This window comes from Pelophylax lessonae (assembly GCF_965119305.1).
Source record: "Pelophylax lessonae genome assembly, chromosome: 4".
Taxonomy (NCBI): domain Eukaryota; kingdom Metazoa; phylum Chordata; class Amphibia; order Anura; family Ranidae; genus Pelophylax; species Pelophylax lessonae.
In genome coordinates, this window is record NC_138771.1 from 326,569,016 (window position 1) to 326,584,501 (window position 15,486).

Sequence of the window (15,486 nt, forward strand, 5' to 3'; positions counted from 1 at the left end):
AATGTCAAGGGATTTCCCCCGTGTAACTGAAAGCAACCCAAACCACCCCACTGCTGCCTTGCTTGGTTACAGACCTGGATAAATGGAATCAGGCTTATCTAATAAGAAACTATGTGAGTTTATTTTACAAGGCAGTGCAAAGACTAACATAATGAGAACCAACCCATGACTACATAGTTGCCAACAGTCCCGATTTTCCCGGGACATTCCCAGAAATCAGGTCAATGTCCCGGTCTGAGAACGTCCCATAAAAAATCCCCATAATCTGCCTTTGTCCCAGATATTGGGACAGAGACGGCATGGCGGGGGCATGACGTGGCTGTGGTGGATGCAGGGGCATGTGGAGATTCAACACGGCCAATAGAGTGGGAGCTGGAAGCCTGCTAAGCCCGCAGATGGTGAGCGGAGCAGAGGACTGGTCTGACTGCACTGTGACCAGACTGATGAGACTGCTCTGACTGCACTGTGACCAGACTGATGACACTGCTCTGACTGCAATGTGACCAGACTGATGACACTGCTCTGACTGCAATGTGACCAGACTGATGACACTGCTCTGACTGCACTGTGACCAGACTGATGACACTGCTCTGACTGTACTGTGACCAGACTGGTGAGACTGCTCTGACTGCACTATGACCAGATTGATATGACTGCTCTGACTCCAATGTGACCAGAGTAATGAGACTGCTCTGACTGCACTGATACTGATGAGACTGCTCTGACTGCACCGTGACCAGACTGATGACACTGCTCTGACTGCACTGTGACCAGACTGATGACACTGCTCTGACTGCACTGTGACCAGACTGGTGAGACTGCTCTGACTGCACTGTGACCAGACTGGTGAGACTGCTCTGACTGCACTGTGACCAGACTGATGACACTGCTGACTGCACAGTGACCAGACTGATGAGACTGCTCTGACTGCACTATGACCAGATTGATAAGACTGCTCTGACTCCAATGTGACCAGACTAATGAGACTGCTCTGACTGCACTGATACTGATGAGACTGCTCTGACTTCACTGTGACCAGACTGATAAGATTGCTCTGACTGCACTGTGACCAGACTGGTGAGACTGCTCTGACTGCACTATGACCAGATTGATATGGCTGCTCTGACTCCAATGTGACCAGACTAATAAGACTGCTCTGACTGCACTGATACTGATGAGACTACTCTGACTGCACTGTGACCAGACTGGTGAGACTGCTCTGACTGCACTGTGGCCAGTCTGATGAGACTGCACTGACTGCACTGTGACCAGACTGATGAGACTGCTCTGACTGCACTATGACCAGACTGATGAGACTGCTCTGACTGCACTATGACCAGACTGATGAGACTGCTCTGAATGCACGGTGACCAGACTGATCAGACTGCTCTGACTGCACTGTGACTAGACTGATGAGACTGCTCTGTGACCAGACTAATGAGACTGCTCTGACTGCACTGATGACTGTTTTTACTGCACTGTGACTGATAAGACACTTCTGACCATACTGTGACTGATTAAACTGCTCTGACTGCACTGTAACTGGGGGACTGCTCTGACTGCACTGATACTGATGGGACTGCTCTGACTGCACTGATAATGATGGGACTTCTCTGAGTGCTCTGTAACCGATGAGACTTCTCCGACTGCACTGATACTGATGAGACTACTCTGACTGCTCTGTTGAGACGGGTCTGATGAGACTGCTCTGATGAGATGGCTCTGACTGCACCGATGGGCACTGATGAGGCTGCACCGATGGGCTCTGATGAAACTTTAAAGATGACGTTTTTTTTTTTTATCCAGCCACTGGACTGTGAGAAATTGGTATTAAAACTGTACTGGCCATGGCCAATCTCTCACAGTCAGGAGAGTGCTACATGTCAGCTAACAGCACTCTTTTACTTCTATCTTTTAGAATTTTAGAAAGAAGTAAAAAAATGCTATTAGCTGACAAAGATAGTATCTCCTGTTTTCGGCAGTGCAGTTTAAACCCAGTTTCTCACAGTCACTCCTTGCTGACACCATCACTAATGCCCCTTTCACACAGCGGGTCCAATCAGGTCTGCCTAGTTTTTCTGGCGGACCTGATGGGAAGGTCCATGCATCCCTATGGACAGGCGGATATAAACACTCTATTTAACCACACCCCCTTTAAGCCATGCCCAATATTTAGTGTAATTTAAACAACACCCATTTTTAACCCCGCACGCTAATTTGTTTAAAGCGCCGGACACATCCAAAAAAAAAAAGGATATCTTGCCCCTAATTACCATACTGCTCCGCCTACACTGCCTTTCTGCCAAAAAGTGCCCCTAGAAGTTTTTGGGAAATGTTGGCAACTATGTGACTACTATCTAGCATGTACAGAAACTGGTGTCATTTTTTGTAGTGAAAAATCACATTATTTTTCTAATTCATACCTCCCAATTTTTTCAGATAAGAACGAGGGTCACCTATTAGCAAAAGTATGTAGGCATAGGTCATACCCCCTGCCACGTCCCCTTAAAGGAGAATTATACATAAGAAGATTAGTTAAAGCGGAGCTCCACCCAAAAAGGGAAGCTCCCCTTGTTTGCTTCTTCCTCCCCTCTGCTGCCACATTTGGCACCTTCTAGGGGGGAGTGGGTATCTGTTTTTGACAAGTACCTGTCCCCACTTCCAGGGTGATGCCACCACGGCGAGGTCCCCCCGGAAGTTTGGCCCCCCTCTTCCTTCCTCCCGCCACCAAGCCACATGCGCAGTAGGGAACGGGCTGTAAAGCCGCAAAGCTTCACTGCTGGTTTCCCTTACAAAGAATGGCCAACTGAAAAATTGGCTGTGGTGCCGACACTGCGGAATCTCTGGACAGGTAAATGTTCTAATATTAAAATTTAGTAGCTACAGTATTTGTAGATGCTGACTTAAACTTTTTTGGTGGGGGGCTGGAGTTCCGCTTTAACCACTTGCCTACTGGGCACTTTTACTTTCAATCTTTTTTATTGAAAAGTTATATGTCAAGAGGTAACATATTAAACATTACAATAGCCAGAGCCCTGGTGCATATTATCAGAAACAATAGAAAGTAGGCACAACATATTAGCTTACATGGCAAAAATGTAATCGGAGCTCCACCCAAAAGGGTAAGTTACACCTTAAGGCCTCTTTCCCAGCTCCTGTTTGTGAAATGGAGCTTTTAAGGAGGCAGGGGGGAGCGGGTACCTGATTTTGACAGGTACCCGCTACCACTTCCCTTCTGATCGCCTTAGGCGACCGGAAGCAGAAGTTCCCCTCCCTCCCACAGTCTTCTGGGACACATAACAGGTCCCAGAAGACTACAGGATCAGTCACAGAGTGCAGCATCGCTCACGCATGTGCAGTGGGTACCTGGCTGTTAAGCTGCAAGCTGTCACAGCTGGGTGCCCAAAGTGAAGATGCCTGCAAGGGAGAACACAGGGAGAATGAGACCGGGGCTGTTTATTGAAAATCAGCAGCTACGGGTTTTGTAGCTGCTGACTTTTAATTTTCACTTCAGGGACTGGAGCTCCACTTTAAAGTCCAACCAGTAACTATCTAGATAATCCAAAGATGGGGCTAGACAAAACACAAAGTACAGTTGCATTTCGGTCATTAAAAGAGCTGTCTGGTAATAAATATGCATGCAATAGTGTAAATCAATGAACAAAAGAAATGTCAGGGTTCACAGCCTCATAAAACTGTAGGCCTAATCCCTGGTACTACTGGGCACTTCCTTCCTGCCCAGGCCAATTTTCAGCATTTAGTGCTGTCACACTTTGAATGACAATTGCACGGTCATGCAACACTGTACCCAAACTACCATTTTTATAAAATAGGTATTGGGTGAGGGAGCTAGTTTAAAAATTCTGGCACATCCCCTGTATAAAGTCAATATAGGAAAAAGGAGATAACCCATGCTTTCCCCGAGGGGAAGTAAGGGAAATGGGGATTTTTAGGCGTCCAAAAAAAAAAAGGTCAATATAGCAAAAATATATAAAAAGCACATAATATTTTATTTAAACAAAATGGTTAAAAGGCAGTAAGAGTATAGACTCCATGCAGAAATACCAAATACTAGACAAATATTCACTGTAACCATTTGTACTTGACTGGATGGTGAGATGTATGAATCAACATGTTTCTTTGCCCAGGAGAAGGGCTTCTTCAGGATCCACCTTGTAGTGTTTACAACGCCTATAACTCAAATAACAAATGACAGAACATCAAACATATTCAATAAGAATATGTTAAGAGGCCAATAGCACACTAATCAAAGTAGACATACGAGTCTAAGGTGTAGAGATAAAACCAGAAGAGCAACATTGCCCGCCATAAAGGAGTCATTAAAAAAGTGAAGTGCAGAATGAAATAATAATTAAGCTTGGATTCCCATGGGGTCAAGAATCCAATAAGGGGGTGATGGGTGTATGCATGTTCTAGAATACCAAGGTTAGGTGGACAAGTAGTCTCAGTGATGGAGAGCAATGACATGCACACATGCCATGTGAGAGGCACTAAATGGCCAGCTTTCAGTGCTGTCACATTTTGAATGACAATTGCAGGGTCATGCGACACTGTACCCAAACTACATTTTTATCATTTTTTTTCACACAAAAAGAGCTTTCTTTTGATGGTATTCAATCACCACTGGGTTTTTATTTTTTGCTAATAAACAAAAAAAGACCAAAAACGAAAAAAAAAACGTTTTCATAGTTTGTTATATAATTTTGCAAACAGGTAATTTTTCTCCTTCACTGATGTGCGCTGATGAGGCTGCACTAATGGGCACTGATAGGCTGCACTGATGAGGTGACACTGGTGGGCACTGATGAAGTGGCACTGATAGGTGACACTGATTGCCAACACTGTTGAGACAGCACTGATAATCAGGACACAGATTATCAGTGTACATGTCCCTTTTACATAAGCCAATTATTGTCTCTCTTCTCCTCACATAATGCTGTCAGCATGAGTAAAGGAATGCCGATAACCAGCTTCTGTTTACATTGTGATTAGCTGTGATTGGACACAGCTGATCATGTGGGAAAGAGCCGATGATTGGCTTTTTACCTAAATCTGTGATCAGCAGCATCTGGAGGACACTGCAATCACGGAGCGTGGCACCGGCAGTGGGTGCGATCACGGGAGGATGCCATATGATGCCCTCCCAGAACTAGCAGGCTGTGCTGTACCCATCAATTGGCTATAGCCACAAATAATTTTTTTTTACCACTACTATTCCTTTATATTGGCTTTTGAAATTTACAAATGCAGCAATTTAGAAAATGCATGAAGGTTTAGCATAACAAAACACTTTTTGAATGATAAAAAGTGGATTATATGTACAGTACAACTATACAGATCAGACCAAAATGAGGGACAAATGAGGATGAAAGAGGGACAGAGGGGCTTTGTTCCAAATCAGGGACAGTTGGGAGCTATGCTAGTTTAGTGTTGATGTGCAATATTCATCTCATTCCATTTTTCTAAAAAAAAAAAAAAAAATAATCAGCTACACTCACAAAGTAGCTACAGCCCCGTGACAGAGTTAGTTTGTTGTTCTAGTGGGTAGGGTAATGTGCTTAAAAAGGATGTGTATCGGTCACAACATTCCTACAATGTATTATAAAGATGAAATCTTAGGGATAATTTTCCTCTTTTGTGAGTTCAACAATAAATTCTTGAATTATGAATCATAATGAGGAAGTAGCAGTATTAGGCCTGATTTTACCACTTACAATTGTGTTGGTAGAAAAGTTTATATATCAATTTTTTATGAACAATATCGCATGCGATATTTGAATACATGACCCAAATATCACATGCGATATCCTATAGTGAACTGAGTCCATGATCTTTATCCATAAAAAGAAAGGATAATGACAATTAAACATTGTACGTTTAGTTTCACTTTAACTGCTTGTCACCCATCCACAGTAGTTTTACTGCGGGCAAGCAGCAACATACCTTTACGTCCCCGGTTTGCTTTCGGGTTTGGGACACACATGCGCCAGCCTCCTATACACCCATGCAGTGATTGGACACAGCACGAGTTTGGCAGCAAATTTCAGCCAATAATTTTGGCTGAAGTCAGCTGATCGGCTGTGTCCAATCATACACAGAGTTCTGTCTTTAAAAAAACACACTACACATTGTTAGGCATACAGTTAACTCCTTGATTGCCCCTAGATATTAACCCCTTCCTAGCCTGAGTCATTAGTACAGTGTCACTTTACAGTATTGACACTATTAGTGTCACTAGCGATGTCAGTGTCAGTTAGAGACCCTTCCAGATAGTGTCTGTTAGTGCCACTTTTACGCAAATAAATTAAGATAAACTTTCTGGGATTTTTTTTTTACCAAAGACATGTAGCAGAATACATTTTGGCCTAATCCTATGAAGAATTTTGATTTTTAAGTTTTTTTATTGGATATATTTTAAGTTTTTGTTTTTTTTCCAAAGTGTTTGGTCTTTTTTCGTTTATAAATTAAAAATAAAAACCCAGTAGTGATCAAATACCAGCAAAAGCAAGCTCTATTTGTGTGAAAGTAGCACAGTGCTGAATAGCAAAAATCACTCATAGTCATAAAGGGAGTAAAACTCTCCGGAGGTCAGGTGGTTAAACATTTAGTGACACAAAAGTATAAAGAATCAGGCAGTGGAAAAATCATCTAATGTTACCCCTACTGGTACAGGCTGAATGTCCATACTGCATATAGGTGAACTATGTTTGGTTTGAGCTTCTAGTAATAAAAATATAACTTTAAAAACCCAATTTGAATGAAGAAAAAAAACAAAAAAAAAACAGAAAAACTGTAAAACATGGTCCGGATTCCTACAATAGACATCTTATAGCAATGGTATAAATAATTGCATCAACACATTACTTCCTCAGAATTAGATACTGATAAAAGCCAAATCTTCTTTCACTAGTCTACAGTATACAGTACCTCACAAAAGTGAGTACAACCCTCACATTTTTTTTTAAATATTTTTTTTATATCTTTTAAAGTGACAACACTGAAGAAATGACACTTTGCTACAATGTAAAGTAGTGAGTGTACAGCTTGTATAACAGTGTAATTTTGCTGTCCCCTCAAAATACTGGATTCTTCTTCCACTCCTCCATGATGACATCATGGAGCTGGTGGTTGTTAGAGACCTTGGGCTCCTCCACCTTCCATTTGAGGATGCCCCACAGATGCTCAATAGGGCTTAGGTCTGGAGGTATGCTTCACAAGTCCGCCACCTTTACCCTCAGCTTCTTTAGCAAGGCAGTGATCGTCTTGGAGGTGTGTTTGGGATCGTTATGTTGGAAAAACTGCCCTGTGTCCCAGTCTCCAAAGGGAGGGGATTATGCTCTGCTTCAGTATGTCACAGTACATGTTGGCATTCATGGCTCCCTTAATGAACTGTAGCTCCCCAGTGCCGGCAGCACTGATGCAGCCCCAGAAGACACACTTGTCTTTGTACTCCTCACCTGGTTGCCACCACACATGCTTGACACCATCTGAACCAAATAAGTTTATCTTGGTCTCATCAGACCAGAGGACATGGTTCCAGTAATCCATGTCCTTAGTCTGCTTGTCTTTAGCAAACTGTAGGCTTTCTCATGCATCATCTTTAGAAGAGGCTTCCTTCTGGTTCAAAAGCCATGCAGACCAATTTGATGCAGTGTGCGGCGTATGGTCTGAGCACTGACAGGCTGACCCCCCACCCCTTCAACCTCTGCAGCAACTCAAACGTCTATTTCCCAAAGACAACCTCACATGAAAAGATATTATAAAATATTTACAAAAATGTGAGGGGTGTACTCACTTTTATGAGATACTGTATATTGATCTGTTTTACATACCTGTTGGATGAATGACTCTGGGTCAGCTGATCTTCAGTGTCACTCACACTTTCCGTATCACTAAATTCTGAGTCGTCATAATATTCTTCTTCATTGACAATTGTGTCATATATCTGCTCTTCATCTTCAGCAGTTTCGAGTTCTGAAGGGCAGCCCTGATCACAGGATGAAATACTTCTCCGGTCACTTATTGGGAAGTTGTCAGCAGCAGTAAAAGTCCTGGGTGCAAAGCAAAACATTATAAACTTTGATGAGAAAAACGCAATGAATGGAGATCATACAATATCTACAACCAGCAAAAAAAAAAAACCTTGTAAAGGCAAAAATGAAAGCAATAATAAATACTATTATTTCTCTTAATAACAAAGATGAAAGCAATAATAAATATACAATAATAAGTACTTAAAGTATTCGGTTTAAGTAAGCGCCAAGTAAACACATTGGAAATTCTCAGTAAATAATGAACCATCATTTCCTTTTCTCCATAAAAAAGAAGCAATGCTTTCTCCACATTGTAACTTGGTCTCGCTTGGCAAAACACACAGGAGTGCGTAAACAGCCTGTGCATTACAATAGACGAATTTATTATATATACCAAGATAAATGGATACTCACAAGCGGATAAAAGCATTATGCATAAATATTAAAGACTCCAGCAGAACACGATGTGCCCGTCTTAGGACCAAACCTGATTGAATGGCTGACATGTTTCGAGGGACAAATCCCCTTCTTCAGAGCTCATGCTAGAAATGTGTCAATTTATGTCCACTATCAAGTATTTATGCACATTACTATGTATGAGCAAAGTTTTAATTTACTACAACATTTGGGTGAAAATCAGAAGACTTTGACAAAATTGCTAATTTCTTCTAACACTGAGCTCATCCCTATATATCACTTGATTACTGTCTGAAACTTGTGATTTCTCAGGATCAGATGACAATCTAGCTGTCTTGGGGCACCTTAAACATCTGCTAAAAATGTTGTACCACTGTACAAAAAACCCAGTAAGATAAGATTACACCTTTTTTGCTAATAAACTATTGTTCTCCAGAAGACAGGTACCTATTATTCACATAAAGAGACATACTTATAGAATATAATTATATTTGCATGCATGCATACCGGAGAGTGGAAAGACCTTTTGTGAGCCAGATCATTTCTAATATTCAACTATTGTTCTGTTTATGACAAATTTTATTCAGCTGGAAGATTGTAGGTCCTTTATACCTGCCTTCATAGGAAATCTGGTTCTGAAATGTGGAGGCTGCTATTGTTGACCTCTTATGGAAAAGCTAGGCCAGCCTTTCTCAACCTTTTCAACACAATGGAACCCCTTAAATAACTTTCCAGCCTCAGGGAACCCCTGCTAGAAATCTACAAATAAAGATACATTAGCGTGATGTCAGTGGGAAGAACACTCCATACACTTGTCCATGCATTCCCCCTGCAGTGCAGCCTGTCCCCTCCTCCCATTCACATTGTTGGTTGCTAGAAGCTGGCTGCCACCCAGCCGCTGGCATCCTAGCAACCAATTAGGCACCTGCTCTAGCACTGATATGACAACAGAACTTCTATCACAGAAAGAACCCATCTGGAGTCCAGATCGGCTTCAACTATGGCTCCTGCTCTATGTCATGCTACAGCACTGCTTTGTGAAGGGGGGACTCTGATGTATATGGGATTCTAATGTGATTGTGGGGCTCTGATGGAAACTGTGAGGCTCTAATGTAACTGTGGGGGCTCTGATGTGATTATGGGAAAATTCAATGTGATTAAGGGGGACTCTGTTGTGATTGTGGGGGCTCTGATGTAAACTGTGAGAGTCCGATGTGAACATGGGGGCTCTGATGTGAACTTGGGGATTATGATGTGAACCTAGTGGTTCTTATGTGATTGTGGGGGACAACGATGTGAACGTGGGGGCTCTCATATGAACTTAGGGGTTATGATGTGAACTCCGTGGCTCTGATGTGATCATGGGGGACTTAGATGTGAATGTGGAGGTTGGATACTAATGTGAACGGGGTGGGGGTCTCTTAATGTAAAGTTCCCATGTTTTTGAATATAAGACATGGAAACAAGACTAAACGACTCAACTATGCATGAAAACATAGGAACTAGGGTGTAGAAAAATGGCAGCAGAAGCTCTGGACTAATGAGTCAAAATTTGAAATATGGCTGTAGGGAAGGCCTAATGAGCAGCACAATAATGAGTGTCTGCAGGCAACAGTGAAGCATGGTGGAGGTTCCTTGCAAGTTTGGGGCTGCATTTCTGCAAATGGAGTTGGAGATTTGGTCAGGATCAGTGGTGTCCTCAATGCTGAGAAATACATGCAGATATGTATCCATCATGTCATACCATCAGGGGAGGTGTGTAATTGGCCCCAAATGTATCCTGCAGCAGGACAATGATCCCAAACATATAGCCAATATCATTAAGAACTATCTTCAGCGTAAAGAAGATAAAGGAGTCCTGGAAGTGATGGTTTGGCCCCCACAGAGCCCTGATCTCAACCCTATTGAGTCTGTCTGGGATTTCTTAAAGAGTCAGAAGGATGTGAGGCAATCTACATCCACGGAAGATTTGTGGTTAGTTATCTAATATGTTTGGAACAACCTGCCTGCTGAGTTCCTTCAAAAACTGTGTGCAAGTGTACCTAGAAGAATTGATGCTGTTTTGAAGGCAAAGGGTGGTCACACTAAATATTGATTTGATTTTGATTTCTCTTCTGTTCATTTATTTTCCATTTTGTTAATTGATAATTGCGGATCGGGTGGACAGATTATTGGGTGGGGCTGGGGAAGACCCAGCTTTCATGGTACACGTGGGTACCAATGACATAGGCAGAGGAAGATGGAGAGTCCTAAACGATTTCAGGGACTTAGGCGCTAAGTTGAGGAGAAGGACCTCCAAGGTAGTATTTTCCGAAATACTACCTGTACCTCGAGCCACACCAGAGAGGCAGCGGGAGATTAGGGAAGTTAACGAGTGGCTGAGGAGCTGGTGTAGTAAGGAGGGTTTCGGGTTCCTGGAGAACTGGGCCGACTTCTCAGTCGGCCACCGGCTCTATGGTAGGGACGGATTGCACCTAAATGGGGTGGGTGCAGCCGTACTGGGTGCGAGGATGGCCACAAAGTTAGAGAGGCTTTTAAACTAGGGAATGGGGGGGAGGGTACAGATGTAGAATTAGCCAGTGGAAAGCAAGATTCAGAGGGCAGAAATGGGGGCATTAGCGGTAGGGTGTTTGGAGCTCCTATACCCAGGGTGGATATGGGGAAAAAATCACAAGAGCAGCCTAAAAACATCAAATGAGGATAGTTGTAACCGGTCAAAATTACGAGGTTTGTATACCAATGCCAGAAGCCTGGCCAACAAGATGGGAGAGCTGGAGCTGCTGATGTTTGAGGAGGACTTAGATTATGTGGGGATAACTGAGACTTGGTTTGACAGCTCTCATGACTGGATGGCGACCATTCAGGGGTATTCCCTTTATCGCAGAGATAGAGAAGGTAAAAAAGGGGGAGGGGTATGTTTGTATATTAAGAACAATATACAGGTAAATTTGAGGGATGATATTAATAATGGAGCTAAGGACGAGGCAGAATCCCTATGGGTAGAGCTTCAAAGGGAAGGCACGGTGGGGAAGGTAATATTGGGCGTATGCTATAGGCCCCCCAACCAAAAGTAGGAGGGTGAGGCGGACCTCATGTTACAGATGGGATTGGCAGCAAGGATGGGAAATATCATTATAATGGGGGACTTTAATTATCCTGATATAGACTGGACAGAAGGAACCGCACACTCAGCCAAGGCTCGGCAGTTCCTAAATGTTTTGCAGGACAATTTCATGGGTCAGATGGTGAATCCACCGACAAGAAACAATGCGGTACTTGACCTACTGATTACTAAAAATACAGACCTGCTCACGGATAAAGAAATACAGGAGAACTTAGGAAACAGTGACCATAGGTCAATAAGTTTCAGTATTAATTACAGTAATAGGAAGCACAAGGGTAATATTAAGACGCTGAATTTCAAAAGAGCCAATTTCCCAAAACTGCGCTCGCTGCTAGAAAATATCAATTGGGATAGAACCCTGGGAACAAAGAGCACGGAGGAAAAATGGGAGTGCTTCAAGAGCATACTTAACAAGGGGATTGGCCAGTGCATTGCAAAGGGAAATAAATTTAAAAGAGCAAAGCTAAACCCTGGGTGGCTAAACTCCAACATAAAAATGCATATTAGTGCTAAAGAAAAGGTCTTCAAAAAATACAAGGCTGAGGGGTCATTGGCAGCATTTAAGCATTACAAAGAGTGTAATAAGAAATGTAAAGATGAAATCAGGGCGGCTAAAATAGAACACGAGAGACATATAGCGGAGGAGAGTAAAAAGTTTTTTAAGTATATAAACAGTAAGAAAGCGAGGCCAGAACACATTGGCCCCATAAAAGATGACAAAGGAAATATGGCCACTGAGGACAGAGAAAAGGCGGAAGTGTTAAATAATTTCTTCTCTTCAGTCTTCACAAAAGAATCGGGGGGCTACACAAACCTAGCTTGTAAGGCCGAACTAAACAACACACCTCAGGAAATACCGCCATGGCTAACAGAAGATAGACTTAAAACTAAACTAGAGAAACTTAACATAAATAAATCACCGGGACCGGATGGCTTGCACCCGAGGGTTCTGAAAGAGCTCAGCCAGGTGATTGCCAGACCATTATTCTTGATCTTTAAGGATAGTTTACAGATGGGTATGGTGCCAGCTGATTGGAAAAAAGCCAACGTGGTACCAATATTTAAAAAGGGGCCGAGATGTATCCCGGGTAACTATAGGCCGGTCAACCTAACATCTGTAGTCTGCAAGATTTTGGAGGGGATGTTAAGGGGCCACATACAAGACTTTAGTAATGAAAACTGTATTATTAGTAGTAATCAGCATGGATTCATGAAAAATCGTTCTTGCCAAACCAATCTATTAACCTTCTACGATGAGGTGAGCTGCCACCTAGATAAAGGTAAGCCTGTGGATGTGGTGTATCTGGACTTTGCAAAGGCCTTTGACACCGTTCCCCACAAACGCTTACTGTACAAACTAAGGAAGGTAGGTATGGACCATAGGGTGAGTACCTGGATAGAGAACTGGCTCCAGGGGAGAGTCCAGAGGGTGGTGATTAATGGGGAGTACTCGGATTGGGCGGGTGTGGAAAGTGGCGTCCCCCAGGGTTCTGTCCTGGCACCAATCCTGTTTAATTTATTCATAAATGATCTAGAGGAGGGGAAATCTAGTACAATCTCAGTATTTGCGGATGATACTAAAATAAGCATGCCAATATCTTCTATGCAGGATGTGGAAACCTAACAAGCGGACCTGAACAAAATAACGGGGTGGGCAACTACATGGCAGATGAGGTTTAATGTTGAAAAATGTAAAGTAATGCACTTGGGGGCCAGAAACCAGAAAGCAAGCTACTCACTAGGGGGGGAACCTCTGGGTGAGTCTAGGATGGAAAAGGACTTGGGGGTACTGGTAGACAACAGGCTTGGCAGTGGCATGCAATGCCAAGCCGCTGCAAGCAAAGCCAACAGAATACTGGGATGTATAAAAAAGGGGATTCACTCCAGAAATAAAGAGATTATTCTCCCGCTCTACAAGACTCTGGTCCGGCCACATTTGGAGTATGCTGTCCAGTTCTGGGCACCGGTCCTCAGGAAGGATGTGCTGGAATTGGAAAGAGTCCAGAGAAGGGCAACAAAAATAATTAGGGGAATGGAGGACATCAGCTATGAGGAAAGACTACAAGCACTGAACGTATTCTCTCTGGAGAAGAGACGATTGAGGGGGGATATGATATCAATGTACAAATACTGTACTGGCGACCCTAGCATAAGGAACAAACTATTCAGAGAGAGGAGATACAATAAGACACGTGGCCATTCACTAAAACTAGAGGAAAGGCGGTTTAACCTTAAAATGCGTAAGGGGTTTTTCACTGTAAGAGCGGTAAGGATGTGGAATTCTCTTCCACAAGCAGTCGTATCAGCTGGGAGCATTGATAGTTTCAAAAAACTATTAGATGGGCACCTTGGAGACCACAACATACAGGGGTATACAATGTACGGTTAAAAGCAAACACACACACATCATAGGTTGAACTGGATGGACTGATGTCTTTTTTCAACCTCACTAACTATGTAACTAACTATGATAAAAAAAAAAAGCTATTAACACTTCTATTTCTAAAAGCATTCTTAATTTGCAGCATTTTTTTACACATGCTTAGGACTTTTGCACAGTACTGTATATATTATTGAAAAATGAATTTCCAGGCAACAAGTGAGCTAGTAATGCAATCTGGTAAATACTGCAATTGTGCTAAAGTAAGACATTTCCTTAAATTTGTCATCAAGCACACACAGCTTTGTACATGATCAATAGAGAGTCAGTAGAAATGTAGTATATGAGACCTGCGCTGTGTAACTTCTCTTTCTGCTTTCTACAACACTAATCACATTCCAACTTCCAAGGCAAGTTGGTATCATAATGTTGGATGTGAGCGTATCTAAGCACTGGCTGCCTGGGTTTGTTAATGGCACAATCCATTCTAACTGGGCCTGGGACTGTCTGTAATCCATGTCACCAACAGTAGCTCTCCAGTATACCAAGGCATTAGGTAATGACTTAACCTCTTTATTCTCATATACTGTCATATATGGGCACACTCAAATCCTCTGGCCATGCATTTGCTCTGAGTTAATGTCTATTGTCCTGCTGTACTGTATGTATAGACACTATAATGTTACACATGCATTGTCAGTTTGTCTTTAATAATTTTGTCCCTTTCTCACTCTGTACCCAGGTGATGCTCTGTACAGTTAGCCCCACCCTCTTTTCTGTGTGCCTTTTTAGTTTCTGTTCTAACCACAAGAAATGCTGGAGCTAGACATATTATGATTTTTTGACGTATGTCTGTGAAGATCTGCGCAAGTGTTTGATTTTTCTACAATCTGCAAGATGTTTGGATCGAGTCACTGAAAGCCAACACTGCTGAGATTGTAAATTATAGCTATCTCACCACAACTGGATAAATTATAGAGATCACACTCGCAATGCTTAGATTGGGGGAAGCAGAACAGAGACTGAAGAACAAAACAACCATCCATAAATTGTCAGCATTATTTTCATTAGGATTACCTCAAATTACCCACAATAACTGATTGTATTCTGAATTTTCCAAAATGAAAGTATAGGCATTCTACCTAAGGATATCCAACCTATAGAATACACTTACATACTATCATTACTGACACTATCTTCTTCCACACTTACAAACTCTTTAGGGCTCTTTCACACTGGTGGACTCTGTCAGCGGGTCAGATGTCGGCAGTTGTCAATGGATATAGCTTTCTCCAGTCTGGACCCAGGAACCGGGTATTGACGCTATGCACCCAAGACTAAGAGACACTAGCTAAGATGCAAACTGTAACTAACTTTATTGTAAAATGACACAGAATATATAGCACACAAGATCAGGTGAGCCTTATCACATTATCGTATGCAAAGGAAACTGTATACAGCAATATAAATAACATAGCTAGGGAGCAGCCAACAAAAAAATAATGCTGATC

The 15,486-nt window shown here is 42.4% G+C and overlaps 1 protein-coding gene across 1 annotated transcript in view; it reads right to left on the bottom strand.

Moving 5' to 3' along the window:
• The window catches only part of ARHGEF37 (Rho guanine nucleotide exchange factor 37), a 162,877-nt gene that overhangs the window by 69,711 nt on the left and 77,680 nt on the right, over positions 1 to 15,486 (bottom strand). Inside the window, exon 3 of the mRNA XM_082254868.1 lies at positions 7,854 to 8,072. Within this exon, the coding sequence (XP_082110994.1) occupies positions 7,854 to 8,072 (219 nt within the window). The remainder of the gene's footprint in view (positions 1 to 7,853; positions 8,073 to 15,486) is intronic.